Source organism: Neopsephotus bourkii, unplaced genomic scaffold (genome assembly GCF_033783945.1).
Source record: "Neopsephotus bourkii isolate Nb327-2 ecotype Australia unplaced genomic scaffold, CSIRO-AGI_Nbou_v1 NB_272, whole genome shotgun sequence".
NCBI classification, from domain to species: Eukaryota; Metazoa; Chordata; class Aves; order Psittaciformes; family Psittacidae; genus Neopsephotus; species Neopsephotus bourkii.
In genome coordinates this window covers 7,173,923-7,191,902 of record NW_026900781.1, presented here as the reverse complement: position 1 = coordinate 7,191,902, position 17,980 = coordinate 7,173,923, and the positions used below count along the sequence as shown (strand labels likewise).

Below are 17,980 nucleotides of genomic sequence, written 5' to 3'. Positions count from 1 at the left end.
GTGAGAGGGAAAACCTAATAATCCAACTAGGAAATTCAGAGGAAAGATAAATTCATTTGAGAATGATGTGACCAGCTTTACCTCAGCCTTCACCTTGCCAGCTTCAAAATGGGAATAATCACAACAGCTCATTTTGTGGGATTTTGTTAATCTTTCTAAAGCACTTCTTGTGTGTGTGAAGCAGTACTGACAAAGTGTGCAAAATGTGGGTGGGTAGCTGTGAGCTTTGTCAGTTCAGCAAGCGATTCAGTCCCATGATGATGTACCCATACCTGTTGCAATTGAAGTGGTTGTGTTGAAGTGTTAGGCATGATAGGAAACATTTCTTCACTGAAAGGGTAGTTAGGCATTGGAACAAGCTGCCCAGGGAACTGATGGAATCACCATCCCTTGAAGTGTTCATATAGATGAGGCTCTTGGTGACATGGTTTAGTGGTGGACTTGGCAGTCATTGGGTAATAGTTGGGCTTGATGATCCTGAAGGTCTTTTCCAACCTACTTGGCTGTATGATTCTTCTTGATAGAGGCCCTGGTCCTGCTGTAGGCCTAAACAACTGGAATTGTTTCCAGGTAGCAAGGTCTGTGGCTAAAAGGGCAGGGTAGCCCCCAGAAAGCTGTTTCTGCTGTCTTGGAACTGCAAGCAAAAGGCATAGAAAAGTAAATGGGAAAATAGTCCATTTTAACTAAAAATGTTGTGCTGAATGAGCTTGGCACAGTTTAAACCAGAATTTTCTTGCACTGGGACAGAGATAGCCTAATTTTGTAACGCACTAGTTTTGTAATTCAGCATCCTTCCATTCTGGTGATCAGTCCTTAACTCTCAGATGAAGCGCCCAGGATCACCCTCTGCCACTAAAGCCAACTGGCACAGAACAGCCATGGCCCTATTATTAACTTCATAATCTCCAAAATAGGGTGGTTGCAAGCAGCTTGCTTGGTGAGAATAGACTCTGCTGCATGCTAACTTCCTAACTCTGCCACAGAACAGATATGGAAGAATGTAAGTTGATCTAAGCCAAAACCCATGTTTAGGACATTTCTAACACAGAAACAGGATAGCGAGTCAATTGTCAGAGCCCAGGAATGTTCTTGTGTCTCAAGAATCTGCTTTTTGTCCCAGTTCTGACATACATTCTCTTTCTGATTACCTTCCTTCCTGAGCTGGAGAACTTGTCACAGTTACTGTAAGGCTTCTTTTCATCACAGATACTTCCAGAAAGTATAATAACTACCACCACTGAAAAGAAATGTTAAAATCTAGCAATTTAGGGATAGCAGTGAGGAAAAAAAGCCACCAAAGAAAATGCATTGTGCCACACATCAAGTACCATTTCCAGCTGTCTCTGCATTCTCAAAGTCTGAAATGCATGTCTGAGCTTTTTCAGGTTTTACTGAAATGCCATGTAAAACTTACTTGCACAAGTGACAAAGCCAGTTGCATTCAGAGCCCATTGTCATTGCCTGGATGGCATATGATAATTTCTGCAAAAGCCTTTAGTTTGCAAGATGTGATTAACTGTGAAAGACAGAATTATTAAAACAGACTGGAGCAAACTCTGAAAGGCTTCTCTAAGAATCTCTATATACACCACTTTGGGAGGAAAGGGGCCTCCAGTTTCTTAAGAGACATTTGCTTACATGTATATCCTTTTGTATGGAAATGCAGAACCTAAAATTGGTTTCCTCTATCCATTTCCTTTTTTAGTCCTGTTTATTATTCCACAGTTATTCTACCAACTCTTTGATCCAATATAAAACACACATTTCTGGCAGTCAGCAGACCTGGTTTCTATTTACATTCTGCTATTAAAGTGATCTGGCATAAATTGCTGTCGACAATGACTCAGATCAGGGAACTGATCTGCCTGAAAACTAACTTAGTAAAAACCCCACGTTGTTAATTTTCAGCTAAGTCCATGATCACGTTAACCTGGTGGCTGCACACATTCCCCAGTGCCCATACTCAGGGAACGCAGAAACAAGCAGTCAGAGACAAGAGTAAGGATCAGGGCCTGCACTTGCCATCAGCCCTGCCTCTTCCCTCAGGAGCTGCTTGTGGAGCTGCAATTACTCATTTTAAAGCAAAGATGTGGTGCCACAGCAAGGTTTGTGGTGCTAAATTCACTACTTTTAGCACCCCCAAGTGTAAAACATGTTACAGAGGGCAACATACGCAGAGAGCAGCTCAAATGGGGGTGAGACAGTGCTGGCTCTTCCTAGAGCAGCCTTTTGTGGGGCTGGAGCCAGGGGGATGGCTGCTGCAGCCCAGCAGCACCCCGGTGCCTGTTGCTTGGCCTGCTCAGCCCTGTGTGCCTGTGCTAGTCACTGCTGCAGCCACCACATTCAACGTGGAAAGAGGAAATTTCCATCCACAGCAAGTAGCCCTCAGTGACACCAGGCCTGTCACCTATCCCACAGCTCCAGAGTATGACATGGGGCAAGTAGCCCTGTTACTCTGTGCATCATGTATGTTCACTCTGAAATGTGAGTTTTCCACTGGCACCTCAGCGACACAAAGAGCTCTGCAGCTTTCCATTCCCTAACAGGAATCAGTGAGAAAAGCATGAAGTGCATCTTCTCTTTGGCACGGCAGCACTTTTTAATAACTCCTGCCCCAGCAAACTCTTCATTCCCGAAGAGAACAATGCAACGCATTTAGCATTCTTCTGATTAATACTTATGGCTACAAGCCACCCATTGTTTTCACTACATAGCCGCTAATCAATAGAGACTCCACAAAGTAGCACAGCAAGCCAGGGGAGCTGTGGAAGCCTTGTTTCTTCAAGAATGACGGCAAATGGCAAAGGAGTTTTCCCCCTTGCCCACATTTTTGCAGTTTGTTTTATAAGCAGAACTCTTACTTGGGTTCATAAATCTACACTTCAGTGTCCCACTCTGCTGCCCCACTTTTCAAAATGTTTACCTTAGCATTTATGTAGCCTCATTAGTGTGGAATGTTTAGACTTGGTCTTTCATTTGCACTTACCTATACAGTTGTACATTGTGTGCTGTAACTATACCAATAATCCCTCTGTATTCCCAACGCTCTTTCACAGTGATTGCTCCCCTAAGTGCTGTTTTCCAAAGATTCCTATGTTTTAAACTTTGAAAAAGAAACAGGCCTTGGTTTACTGTGAAGTTGATGGGAAAGGGTATAGCATAAAATGTGTCCCTATTTTATTTCAGTGCCTAATTAATTAGTTGGAGACAGTGATCTGGAAACCTGAGCAAAGTTACACTACATTTGCTCATGAAGGCAAGGCAAACATTTAAAGTATAATTCCTGAAGACCTGGGCCCTGATTCTCCCTTGGCTTGTGCTTTTCTTCTATTTAGCATAAGAGAATAATGTATTAAAACTGATTAAAATGTATTTGAAGTGTATATAAGACCGTCATATCTTTGAAGTATGATAGTTGCAATGGCAGTAGTAGAAATTGCTAACATGCTGCATTTCTGGGATGAAGCAAATAATGTACCCACTCTGTTAATTTTCATGTATATATATGAAAAACACAGTTCACTTATCAAGATTGTGTGATCTGAGGGGAGCACGTACGCACTTAAAGTGATGATTTTGCATCCCCTCACAGATTTCTGCCTCAGATTCGCTGTACTTTTGTATGCCTGGGAAATGAGTGAGCACTGACAGAAGTAGAATCAAACATCTTTCTGTGTGCTCTGCTGGAAAACAGAAAAAGCAACACAGGAACTGCTCTATCCTTTTTACACATCAATCGCAGAGACAACATATATTTCCTCAGAGCCTAGAATTTACCACTGCTTCATACTATCTTCTGCTTTGTACTCAAGTGATGTTTTCTCCAGTGTCAGAGGGGATGGAGTGACAAGCGCCTTACTAGGCTGATGATACTACCCCATATAAGGGAGGAAAGGACCACCAGGTTGAGCGGAAAGACTTGACAGCTCCTGGTGGATGGGAGCAAGGATCAGGTAGGGCCATGGCAATTTGTGGACGGAGATGAGGCCAGAGAAGGCAAAGGTATCCCACCCAGGACACCGGTGAGAAGGTAGGAGGAGGATCTCCAGGCTGTACTGAAGAAAGGAGGAGAGAAAGGAGTCAGGAGAAAAAAGAAATCCATGAGAAAGTCCTCAGGACACATCACTCCAGCAGGTGTTAGTTCAGCCTTTGTCATGACCTCTCAATAGTTTTGTGTTACAACTTCTTCTCTCCTTCCATCACAATCCCCACCCCCAAACACAAAGCCGATATATTTTACTCAGATGTGCTGAACTTAACAGGCAGGCCAGAAACCAATGGTGATGGTTACTGTCTCCCCCAGAAATACAAGTATGAGGAAAAACAACAGACAGCTGAGAGAGATCACATCCTTTTACGTCTTTATTTGCCAGTTAAGATCCTTTTATTCCATCAATGCAAATATGCAGAACAGCAGGAAACCATGTTTTAAGCAGCACATACCAGTTGGCTGAGAATAAACTAACTACATTCCCCAAGCAATGTAAAAGTAACAATGCACATCATCTTCCAGAAGAAGAAACAAACAGATATTGCAGCCGAGAGGCACAGCAGGCAGCTTCCGTACAAAGTAGTTTGGCTATTTAAAATGCTAGAACCAGCCCATGCCCATTTCTCCAACCCCACCCCCAAAGTCCTACTATAATTTAACCACTTTTTTTTTTTGCTATCTACATAATATATAAAATATAAACTCTGTTTACTTATAACACTTACTTTTCTTGATAAATAGCTCTTTAAAATATCTACTGTACATATGTCCATGCGTTGACATTATATATATAGCATTTATATATATATGTATGTATGTCTGAAAAACAATAAATATACACTTAATATTGACACAGCAACAAACTGAACATATTCTCATTTTCAAAATCAAATAAAACCAGTACAGAGAGAAACAGTGAGTGTTGCTTGTGAAGCACAGCATAGCAGGGAGCTTTGATTCCTGCCCTGGCCAGGCATTCACTATGCCATGTTCTTGAGCAGCTGTGGTGTTGACATATTCTTTAATGAATCTCTGCTAAAAGTTACTTCAAGTTGTAGGTTAGGCACCCTGTATGCCATGTGTAACACAGACTGAGCGCAAGCTCAGAGGGAAACAAGGGAGACTCGCCTTGCGGCTTGCCGTGGAATCAGAAACAGAAAGAGGAGGGAAGCGAGTCGGACAGCTGGTGTAAAACGAAAATGAAGTCACGCACAGCACATGGGTGGAAGGTCACAAATAACCATGGTAAACAAATTAATAGAATTAAGTGCTTTTAAAGATGATGACTGGCACTGCTGCAAAATGCATCTTGATTATCTGTAGCCAACTCCATGTAATGAATTAGTTTTCCCACTGCTACAAGAAGACACAAATGAAACCCAGATGGCCAAATTCAGACGCTAGAAGTGGGGTCACTGCATGAAACTGCGAGATGCAGGTTCAGAGCCGAACCTGCCCAAGGACAGCTGAATTCCCTGGATGCCTTTAAATGATTCTATGATTCTAAACCTAACGGATGGGATTTTTTAAAGTATGGAACTTAAATCAACAAACAAACCAAAACAAAAAAAACCAAGCAAAAACCCACGCCCAACCCCAAACAGTTAATTTCATACATGCCAAGACATAATAAAAGATGGCTTTTTTTAACCTCTTCATTTCAAAACAGCAGTCTTTAAAAATGGAACTTAATCCTGACAGAAAAAACTTAAGTGACCTTCTACAAATATGTTTTCTGTTCAGTTTTAGATTGACCATAGCCATTCTGTTTATTCATTTACCTTGAAAATGCTGAATAAAAGCTATTTCAGTCTGACCTAAGCTGATACCCTTCATTCCCCAACCCCAAGGCTTCAATTTGGCAGCCTTTGAAAAGTTATTTCTTGCCTGGGCTCTGGCTTCATACACTCAGTAAGTTGTGAGGTTATGACATCAGTTCATGAATGCAGCATTATGTATAGTCCCATTTACTTAAAATTTCTTCTTTCTGTGAGCAAATGGAAGTGGCCAGTTATTGTTAAGGGGAAATTGTTTTTATTGGACAAACTTGATCCAGCAGCTCAAAGAGAGGAAATTTTAAAGCAGACAAACTGCCAATTATTATTCAGTCATACTTCATCTCCAGGATTTACAAACTTTGCTCCCCACAAATAACAACTTCAACAACAATAACAACAACAAGAAACTGCTGTCCTGAATAATCCTGCCACTTCGCAACAAGTCCTAGATATCCAGAGTCCACTGCAGAGGTCACAGAGTCTGGTGCTGAGTTTCATGTGTACTTAAGGGTCCATCACTGGGCCCCTGCAACATCACAGAGTGGATGCCAAAAGTCTACTGGGCACTTTTAAACCCTTATAAATACAGAACTTAACACTGAATTGACCGCATAATGTGCAATATTTTATATTGAAGGCCATAGATAAAAGTCAAATATAAAAATTCCAGCAACAACAAATTCTGTCTTCAGTAATTTCTGAAACTCTGCAAGGAACAACATCCAGATACTATGTTTACCTTTCTCCTTTAATAAAATATGCGCTTTTTTTGGTAGATGACTGAGTCATTTTAAATTGTCTGGGTCTTTTCCACATTTGTATGGACACAGAAATAAAAACAAGGTAACAGAGAAATTGAATTGTCCTGGTGCTGTGACCACACGCAGCAGAAAAACTTCCCTTTTTTTGAATGGCTGGACTTCCAGGACAGCTGTCCACCTGCACAGTCACCGAGTTGAAATCTATTCTAAAAAAGGAAACACTAAGCACAAAGTGGAGAGTGCCTCTGATTGCCCTATGCTGGCTGGGCAGGAATTTCTCATGCTTTCAGCCAAAGCAAAGGATGAACTTCACAGCAGCCCATCCTGAGCCTAAACTCACCTATGCATGCCCTGATTCTCTGCCATATTGGCTGCATGGGTAAGGGCGTATCATCTCTACTTGGCATTTTCTAACTACACAGCTAAAGTAATACTAATTTAACACATGCACAATATTAGATACAGGAAACCCCAAGTTCTTGCAGAGTTCTTATTCCTCTACGTAGGACTGAGCTCAGCACTGAGGACGTGCATGGATCTAGCAGGAGAACAGAACAGATACTGCATCCCCAAAGGCAGGGTCCCTTCTCAGGCTCCCAAACACAGAGATGGAGCAAGGCTGCTGCTGTCACCCTCAGGAGGTTCAGCCCTCACCCTCTGCACACGACCAGCATATTCTCCCCGTTGGCACAAACGTATAGGTACCAGACTGCAAACACACCTTCTTATCACTCCCTGCAGTCGGCACTCTCCCTTTTAAACCCATGGAAGGAGTCACCTGTGCCCTGCTGTTGCACAACATAGTATTGCCCTACCCTTGCTGTAGAACCCAGTGCAATTCCCATGGAAAATACATAATTTTTCAGCTGACTATTGGAGCAGACCCCTACAGAGCAACAGAAGATTTCACATGGGCTCACCTTTGGCTCTTCTTGTCTTTGGCAATAGGCCACAAGGTTCAGTGTCCTGTGTGCACAGGTTGATAGCAAAGGAAAGAGCCTCTCCAACAGCAGACCTGGGTAAGAGGAATGACCACTTCTTACCTAGTGTATGTACAAGGTCAATGTGGGCTACTGTAAATTCCAGCAGTAGCCACGGTTTGGCTATTAGGCCTGCACCAATTCTAGCAGCATTCATCTCAAAACTTGTGGCACAGCATTAAAGAACAGCATTAAAAGTGCAATTCCAAATACATGTTTCCTGGTGTGGTACCACTTCTGACTTCAGTCAAGTACATTTCTGCTGCCCAATATTCCTAAACACACTGTGAACTCCAGAGGCTACTTAGGGCAATTCAATGTACTTAAAACTGTACCAAAAGAGCAGAGGGCTTGATCCTGCCAAGAAAGATCCCAGACTGTAAAGTAACAATTTATGAGAATGGTAATACAGATTCTATAAATGAACCAGTTCTTTCCTCTTCTAAGCCAGGTGGAAGATGATTATCTTTACACTTGACACTACAGCACCTTCACCTCCTAGAGAATGGAAAAACTGACATACAATCCCGGATGTATGCAGTTACTGCTGCCATCACAGTTAGATAACAACTTCACCTAATTCTAACATAAGATCTTTGTTGCTGTCAGAAGAGGAGGTCCCACCCTGCCCTAGTCATTCTGCCTGCCCCTCTGGGGCCAGCACTCTGGTTGCACAATCAGCTGTACAGGATGCAACCCATTTACAAGCCAGTACTAATCCAAGCATCAGATGGCTATGGAACTAACGCATTAGATTTTCTTTCTGCTAAGCAGCACTGTCTGCATCAGTAAGTCTGCACAGTAGACAGATGATGCCTGCCAGCTAAGCCTTTGGATCCAGGACAGAAAGGTTGAGCTCAGTAGTGCTATCCCTACACACTGTGTCTCACCTGGAGCTGTTCACTGCACACTTCTTCCAGCTGTCATCACAAAACCCAGAAAGATACCAAAAAATAAGAACATACAGAAAGGAAAAACTGCCAACATCTGTGAACTAAAACTAGGTGCAAAGACTTGAACAGCAATTCCAGCATAGCTGCCAAACCACTAAGGAGCAAGACTCACATACATTTTGGTCCATGTTTAGTTCCAGATTTGGATGATGTTTAACAGGACATGGTTAATTATCCATCGGGCTTGCATTCATGAGTTGAACTAGTCACTGTTTTCAGTAAAAGGCTTTTGTCTTGCTACGCAAGATCCCTTGACCCTCTTGGAGCTAATTCCATTTTTCATGAGAGAGAAAGATGTGTGATTTCTTGATCAAATTCTCTCTTCTGTATTTCTCTGTGTTCTTTTCAGGGCAGGAACTGGATAGCTTGGTATACCACAACAATTACAATGGTAAGTTCCTGTTGGCACAAATACTACCTCAGGAATTCTCAGAGAAATCCAATTTTAGGAAAAACATCCAAACTTGTCAAGGGCTGCTTCCAAGAAGGAATGATGAAAGCTTGCCTGAGATCTTAGCAGAAGCAATCAGCCTCAGAGACAGTTGCTAGAACTGGCAGAACAACATGGATAGAAACAATTCTCCATTAGGGTGTGGTTTTGCAGTATTACATTATTCCTTCATCAGTCACACTATTACACTTTGGGGAATATTTCAGGAAGGGTCACACATACGCTCTTCAGAAGTTAAGCACACATTAATAATTTTGGGGTGGGAGTCAAGTTTCCTAGCCTTAGCCATCTGAAAATTTAGAAGCCAGGACTAGAGAGCAAAGAAGAACAGGACTTTCCACTAGGCATCTCCTTCTATATTCATCTTAGGATGAACTGAGTCAGCCTTTGGAGAGCTCGTTCTGTATTGACTACTGTGTCCTTGTACAGCTGATCAGGACAAGACACTTGACTTTCAGCTGGCTCAAATCAGATGAGATGAACCACACTATTGACACCTTCCTGTTAAAAACATGAAGCTCTAAAACTAGGCACAGGACAGGCAGAAGCATACAGCAGTCAGAGAGAGTCATTTGTAGGATAAGCCCTAGAGAAGGCCTTAGTACTCCTAAAAATAGCAGAATTGTGAGTGCTTTAAATAAAAAATATAAATTATTCTGACCATTCTTCTTCCAACCTAAAATGGCAACACTACTGTGATGGCCTGGAGAAACAGCATCATATTTTCTCCTCTGATTTACTGCTCGTCCAAATGTTCTCCTCTTTCCCCTAGTCAAAATTAACAGAAAACCCTAAAAAGGGTTTTTTCCTCAAGTTTAATATAATTTAGTGCTATATGCTTGTGTTCTACTTTTTTTTTCCTATCTGACAACCTAGCACTGTAAACACATATGCACTGGGAGCAGCTTTATGCAGAATATCAGTATCCCTGTTCACTGGGATAAGTCATGTGCCTTTCACTACATTCTTTCAAGAATATATTCTCAAAAGAATATATTATCTCAAGACTGCAATCTAAAATATTAACAAGAACAGGACAAGCATACTAAAAGAGTATGCACCCTGCCCTCATGACAGGGAATGATTACTACAGTACCAATAGCTGATGCCTTTAAGGAGGTGAAGAGGTGAGGGTCTTATTTAATTTTTTCCCCTGGAAAATGACAAGAAATTTTGTCATCCCTTTTGTTTTTCACTCACACTCAGCACTTGGTGGTGGATGCTTCTGGGTTGAGCTATATCAAATTAATCGTCAGTGTGCATCTCTGAAGTATGAGCTTACAAAGGTTTAAAAGAACACTGCTTGCCTGAGCATCGTACAGTTTCGGGTTTTATTTCTACTGTTTTCCGTCTAACACTAAAATGAGCAATGAATTCACTCAAAAGTCAGTTCCAGACACAGGAAATTATGTGTAAACCTTTATAAGACTAGCCTGAGTTCAGCTGTATAATAAAACCCAGTATCACTACTACAGCATGCCACTTGCCATCCATGAAAGTTTTGCACAACCCATTTTGATGGACAGATCTGCGCAGTTAACACTGAAGCTTACTGGGAGCTTGCAGAAGACCCTCTTCCAATAGCGGGGCACACACTGTGGTTGAGGACTGATTTGTTTTAAAAGCCACATGTTTTCCTACTTAATTGTGCTTTAAAAAACAAAAAACAACAAACAACAAAACCCACCAAAAAACCAAACCAAACCAAAACCAAACCCAACTAGTTAAACCAACACAGAGAAGCTCCTAACAAGCTGTATGAAAAGTGAGCTGCCAAGATTTTCTGTATCACACGACACTTTCACACCAAGTCCTATCATTCTGTGTGTTGGTTAGAGGTGTAGTACTACAACACGGTGGTGTCAGCTGTCATAGCAGGAACCATTCATGTCAGACACTACAGAAAATTTAATGACATGACAGTACCTTCACAGCCCTCTGGTAGGTAAGGAAAATCTAAAAGGATGTTCCCAACCTTTCACAGTAAACACAATTGAATAATCTAAAGCACCTGCAAGCAGGAGGTGAGTCCATGATATCTCTTTCCCATCAGCCAGCTAATACTGTTATCAAAACAGTTATGTTATCTCAGCTCTTCAGTCTCCTATCTGTTTTGGGGCATTTCAGAGGACCTTATCACTTTGGCATTTAGCCACCAACAGATTTAGTTGATCCACACACCGTATTTCCTTCTCCTGTATCCTCAGCTGTTTCTAAGATGCCCAAACCCTTCACAGGGGCTGAATTACCATTTCCTTCAAGAGCTGTCTGGTTCCTATTCTTTCCTAGGAGCACAGAGGAGCTAGCAGTACAGAGACATCCTGCTCTTCCGCATGGCTTCGCTGATTAAATATGCCGGGCTCAGTTCCGGCTCCTCGGTCATGATTGTAATGTTCTGCCATTCCCCCAACTGGTTGGACTTTTTAATGGTGTCCACAACACACAGGGCATACAGACAGTCGTCAAAAGTGGCAGCCATCGTAAGGGGCCTCCCGTCCCAGGTCCTCCTGTCATCCTGATCCTCAAATGCCTGCCTGACAGCTTGAACCATCTTAATGGTGCCCCGGAGGTAGGGCGATGGGATGTCACTGAAGGCTTTCTCCGGAAGTAAGGAGTTGCTGACTGGTGTGGAGTCCTTTAGAAGGAGCTCCCGCTGAGGAGAGCTGTTGCTCTGTCCATAGAGATCAGTGCCTATTACAATCAGCCGCCCTGCTGAACCCACCACAATAATGTCTTGTTTGAACTCCCCTGGGACATTGAAGTTGAGCGTCACAGTGCAGCACACGCCGCCTTCCAGCACCATCTGGAACGTACAGAAGTCATCACTGGTGATCTGCCGTATCCCCTTGATGTGGTCTGTCTGCTTCACAAAGGTCTTGAGCAACCCGTGCACTTTCACAGCCTTCTGGCTGGTGAGGAAGGTCAGGAGGTCGATGATATAGGTGCCAACAGAGTGCAAGCCTCCACCTCCCATCAGGTCATCACAGCTCCAGTTGTACTTCTTGCCTAGCAGGCTCCCACTGTGAACCTGCACCTCACACACAAGCAGCTCCCCTACATAGCCCTCCTGAATTAGCTGCTTCATCTTCACAAATGCAGGCAGGAAGCGCAACACATTCCCCATGATGCTCATGAGCTTTGGGTAATAATGAGCCGCAGTCATCATCCTAAAGGCATCCAGGGGAGTCGCCGTTCGGTCACAGATGACATTTTTTCCAATGCCTGAAAAACAAATATACATGGTTGAGTAAGCTGAAAGCCCAAGGCTATTCTTCAACACTAAGCTAAGGAGAAAGATCCTTGAAAGAAGTAAACATTTCAATATGGTGTTAACGGCAAAACGAACCCCTCTGGTGTGCTTCCAAAATGCACACAGAAGCTTCTTCAACACAGTATCCCTTTTTATTTTCAAAATGCACTCCTGTCTAAAAACGGCACAAAGTTGAGGGCCTGGACAGCTAAGAAATTAAGCTAAGGTGAGGTGGGCCGTTACCCCCCCATTTGCTACCTGCTAGAAGCAGGTACAGAACCATCCACCCCCACTCAGCCAGCTCACAGACACCTCTTCTGTGATAACCTTCCTGTGCGTGGTCTTCTGAGAACTGAATCTGAGCTTCAGATTGAATTCCCTGAAGCATGAGTAACACAACCCCATGTATATAGTAACTTAACATAGTAGATATTGAAGTCTGGGCTTTTCTTCTCAGTGGACTTGTCCTATTCAGTGGATCTTTCCCACTCAAGACTCTTTATAAGTGGCTCTGACTGGAGAGAGTGAAAAGCACTGGGCTTGTCTCTTGATTTAAATGTAGAAATTGCGTCTCATTTATAAAAGTTGATGCTATTCTGACAGTGGCACTGTCTTTCATTTTTTGAAGCAGCTCTGCTGAAATGTCAATAGCACATCCATGGTGCCAAGGGAGAACCACAATTGCTCTAAACCAGGTCAAACGTAGCTGTGACAATCTGTTCCCTCACAGAATTGCCCATATGGGCACACTGTTTACTGAAGCTGGCACAATGCTCCTGTTTTATCTGGCCATCAAGGTGTGCAACTCAATGCAGTGCAGGCTGAGATGCCTGAATAAGCGTTTTACTATTGATTTCATCAAATACTTTCACTCTGTACCCATATGCACATAGAGTGGCACAGTCTCCAGTTTCCTTTTGAGTTGCATACATGCTTAATGAGCAACATTAGATGAGCTATAAAACTCCTTATAGCATAAATAAAATCTCTGCCTTGAGAGCCTCAGGCTATAGCTGGGCCTGGCACTTAGAAGAGCTGAATTTGAATCCTGTCTGCTGGAGCCCAGATGAATAAGTCTAGTTACTTGTTAAATAGCTCTGTGTTTTGATTCCTTTTCCCTTCAGATGGGTGAGAAATCCCTTTTTCTTTAAAGAGCTGTTATGAGGATAAAATTTTACATGTTTTGGGGCTGTTTGGATGAAGTCATATAAATACAGACAGATGGCACAGATCTGTCTGAGCCCACTTACATGAATATTTAACAGCCTGACTGGAAGAAGAAGGGGGTCACAGTCCAAGCATTCAGTAACCAGCTTACCCACACTGTATTCCTCGTCTTTGTCTGCTGCTATTTGAGTATCTGAAACTGGAGGAAGGGCTGTCGCCACTGAAGCAGCAGTCACACCTAGTTAACACCCAAGAAGGGAAAGATCTTCGTTCAACTTGCTCCTATTTACCTTACACTTAATGAGATAGAGGCGTTCTCATTTTCCTCTTGTCCTAGGCAGGAATCCTCTGTTCAGTGGCCATGGTCTTCCCTTCTCAGTTTCCTCTCTCCTCTTCACACACTGCTACTGGTGACTGAGTTAACATTTTCAACCTTACAACACTTTTTTTCCTGCTCCTGAATAATTTTTTCCTGCTCTTGTTTGATACTAAAGAAAGCATTCATCCACCTGCCCTATATTCCTCTAACTGGTAGCTCCAGCTATGTCACTTGATACAGATCCTAATATAACAGTCCTTGAGTTACACAGACTCTTTGCAGAGATTTTAGCCTGGCAAATCAGTTATCAAAATAAGGGCAACCTTAGACAAAACTTGCCTACAGCCAAACCTTCCTGAAACAGTCCTTTCCCTCTTAGAGAATACATGCATATTACGCCATCATCTGACCTGTTCACCACGGATCCACCAAGCATCACTTTCTGCTCCAGTTCAGCTTGCTCCCGTTCAGCTTGCATCACTCTGCCTTACAGACGCCTGCCACATTTTATCTGGGGTCCCTGCAGGCACTAATCTCTCAATATACACAGCTCTACACATGCGCTTGCAAGAAAAAAATACCTGCTTTCAATAAGAAATTGCAGCCTGGGGACAATCTTTTTTGCTCTGTGCACAGTGGGGGTCAGTCCTTCACTGTGTGGGGCAGGAAACACTTGGGACTGTCACAATCTAAGTACCAAATTATGATTATAAATATAAAAGAGAAGCCTATGGGGTTCTCTTACATCCCTTACATTCAAGAATCCCTTACATTCAAGAAATAATGCCATTAGAATCAATATAAGTCAGGCACCCAGGCAGAGAAAAGGGAAGAGCCCTAAATATTTGTATGGAGACAGTGAAAAGGTGAAGTCATATATTTACTTCTTCCACTATTTCAACCTTTTTGGAAAGATTGAAAGCTTTTAATTACAGCAAATCCAAAATGCAGCTGTTCTGAGAGCCTTCCTGTCTCTGCATATGCTGATAATACACTCTGTGCTCTCATCCCTGTCAGGGATTTAAACAGGTTTTTGCTTGGTGCCCAGAAAGCTTTTATATTCTATTAAAGCTTGTGCAGGTTCTTTAAGCGTGACACTGCTTAGCACTTGAGTCTGTGCACACTAGAGATCTTTGTCTTCTCTGTAGCTGCAAATCTGCAAGCAGCCACATTAGCCTTCTTGAAGCAGGGAGAGAACATGAAAGGTTTGTTTAATTTAATTTACAGAAATACACTGGTGTGTTTTGCAGCTAGAATAAGAAACAGGCACATCAAAACACCACTGTTTTCTGCTCTCTTTCCTCTGCTCCCTTCTCAAAGGAGAAGAAAAAAAGACACCTTCCCTTTGAGCCATCTTCCATAAGGAGTGACAGCAGAGCAGAGGGCAGTGTGCAGGGAAAACCTCCCTTCCCAACATTGGTGTAAAAGCTGTGCTCTGACTGCAGGTGCTGCAGGGGGATTCTCTGGGAACTGACCCCCTTCTCCTGGTTAGGGTTTAATCCTGTCCACTTTTGTACAAGACTCTCTAAGAAAGGATAAATTATTACCACTTGTCATTCTAGCAGGGTGTTTTGCCATTTCACACATCTTTGCAAAACACATCACAGCAGATAGCAGAAACTTCGCTAATTACACAAAAGCAGTCAGTTTCTCTTAGCAAGAAAGTGAAATGCATTTGTCCATGGTGATAAGTAACAGAGTTGAATATATCTCATCATACGAAAGAATACACACCCCTTCCACAAGCATCACAAAATCTGGTCTACAGTGCTACAGCTCCCAACCAGGCAACTTCTGAATATTGATCTCTTCAGTTCTTAGGTAAAATGAACAAGAAAAATAAGTACAAGGCATTCTATTTGAGGCCTGTGCACAAGCTTCACACCAGTCTCTTTGCCTGGCTGTGCTTCCAAGAGACAAAGTGTTGCCAACCAGGTGGTAAGTAATATGATGTGGGATTTCTCAGACTGGCACAAACAGGGGAGGGCTCACTCCCGGCCAGACTGAGTCCAAAGCTGAAACTGGGCAATGCACCTCCAAGCAAAGCTGCTGAAGCTGACTCTCTGAAGAGTCCACCCACAGCTGTCATGCAGGACTCCAGTCTGAGATGCACTCCATGACCCACTGCTCCAGTCACAGAAGGCCAGAACTGCAAAGAACCTACATTAACAGGCACTGTGCTGTGGGGCCAGTGAGCTGCCCTTGCCCACAGGCATGGTGCCATGAGTTGGAAGCCATTTTACACCAGTTAGGTCTGCTGCCCTGAACCCATTTATCTTCTCCTGCCAAGAAAGGACAAAAACCAGGAAAAAACAAATAATGGTAGAGCTGAAGGATGGCCATCCATGAGATAGACCAGATCCCATGACCAATGACTTACATGTAACTCGCTTTAGCAGTCCTTAAAAATGTGAAGGGACACGAGTCTGAGCAAAATGACACAGGAGAATTTAACTTCTAGGTTTGGGTGCTAAACACTGAAAGATGGCAACATCTGATGACTGCTTTTTTCTTCTTTGTAATGAATCAAGGTTTCCAGAACAGGTCCACATCACAAAACCACTACTAACACTAGTGTCTTCGCACTTCTCAGTGCCCCACTAGGAAGGTTAAAAGCTGTGTAGCCCATCTTGACTATTTATCTCCCAGCGTGCATGTGTCGCCCAACCCAAACCTTAACTATTTAGATACTAATCTGCCTTTATTTTAAGAAGGTTATTTAAGAACACCCCTTGGAAGAAGCAGATGTCTAACCAACTCTCTAGAAGCAGCTGGGCAAATACAAACAGAAAATGGAACTGCCTATGCTGTCACTGGTGCTACCATTCATTTGGGTGAAGGTTTCTCGAGCACCTTATGCTGGAAAGTCAAATTGTAGCCAGGACCTAATGGCTTGTCACGTACCTCACAGTAATTATTTCTGTCAGGAAGCCATGTGATATATTTGCAAACCTCAGAAAAAGGAAGCCCCTGTGATGTGGAGATAATTCCGAAAGCCAGAGAGCGCAGAAGTGACTGGTGAGTGGATACAGTCCTGAGGGGTAGCACATGCAATATTTCCATGTAAATGCAGGGGCGTGTAAGGAGTGCCCGAGTTTGAAATACTTGGCATTTGCAGTTCTTCATTTTACAGGTGGTTCTAGCTCCTCAGCTACCAGCAGCCCAAGTTTCTTTGTCCTCGTACCACCCCAGTGCTACACAGCCTAAACCCAAGCAGAACTACTGGGCCCACAGTGCAGGGAGGGCAGCACCGCTGTAACCAGCACAGGCTTCAACTCCAAAACCTGCAATGTCAGGTTTTTTTCCCCCATCTGTTCTGATTGTTTCAAATAAGGACAGAAACATTTTCACATAAAAATCTCCAACTAATTAAAAGAAGTGACTGTGGCTGAACTGAGGTAAGACCAGTCCTCTGTTCAGCTCAGGACATGAGGCCCAATATTTTCTCTTCCTCCTATTCACAAGAAAATCAAAAAGGCTCTATTTGGAGTCTGGGCATATAATCAAAATCTTCACTGGCACCAGAAAGATTCATTAGTTAGCAGTCACTGCCTATTGCTCTTGGTCAGGACAGGGGCAAGAGAAAGAGGAAAATGAGGTTTTGGTGGACCAACCTAAATTAGGCAGCAGAAAATTACGTTTCTAAAGCTAAAGAGGAACTGGCAACATTCAAGGAACAGGCTGAGAGCTGCAGCAAATACAGGAGTAGTGGAAGACCATGTTCACCAGGGTATTTCAAATGGATGAGCTCAAAAATTTGTATCAGATTTAAGTATCTTCTTCAAACACATTTTTTATTTTTGAAAGAACAAGCTAATACAAAATTACATTCCAAATGACAGCAATTTACATTATCCCTACTATGGTTATAATAAATAAATATAGGCAAATTTTCCTCTTCAGATGTTGACCATTGAAGCTGCTGTTGTTGCCTTTGGATCCTATGCAGAATCAGAAGGGAAATCATCTTTGGCACTCAGTTCTGTTCACAGCTTGTAAGACATTGCAATGATATGTGCTGTATGACTAGTTGCAATCAGATCACAGTTTCCACCCTAATGCAGTTTGACATGGTTTGCAAATACAAAACAGTATTGATAAGATATGAATGAAGAGTATCTCATTAACATTTTCCCAGCATTGTAACACTGAAAAACTGAGATAGTCAGTTACTTTTATAAGTAAGAAATACAGCTTCTTTTATAAATGTGGTCAAATCAACAAACCAAAAGTAGCAAGTTTCATTAAAAGGCTATACTTTGCTATGAAACAGTTGTTTTGGCCATACAGACAAAAGACCTTTCCTTAGAAACATCAAAAGCCACAGCCA

The 17,980-nt window shown here is 42.6% G+C and overlaps 1 protein-coding gene across 1 annotated transcript in view; it reads right to left on the bottom strand.

The window, feature by feature from the left end:
- Window positions 1-4,344: 4,344 nt before the first annotated feature.
- The window catches only part of GFOD1 (Gfo/Idh/MocA-like oxidoreductase domain containing 1), a 75,517-nt gene continuing 61,881 nt past the window's right edge, over window positions 4,345-17,980 (bottom strand). Inside the window, exon 2 of the mRNA XM_061346440.1 lies at window positions 4,345-12,136. Within this exon, the coding sequence (XP_061202424.1) occupies window positions 11,217-12,136 (920 nt within the window). The 3' untranslated portion in view covers window positions 4,345-11,216. The remainder of the gene's footprint in view (window positions 12,137-17,980) is intronic.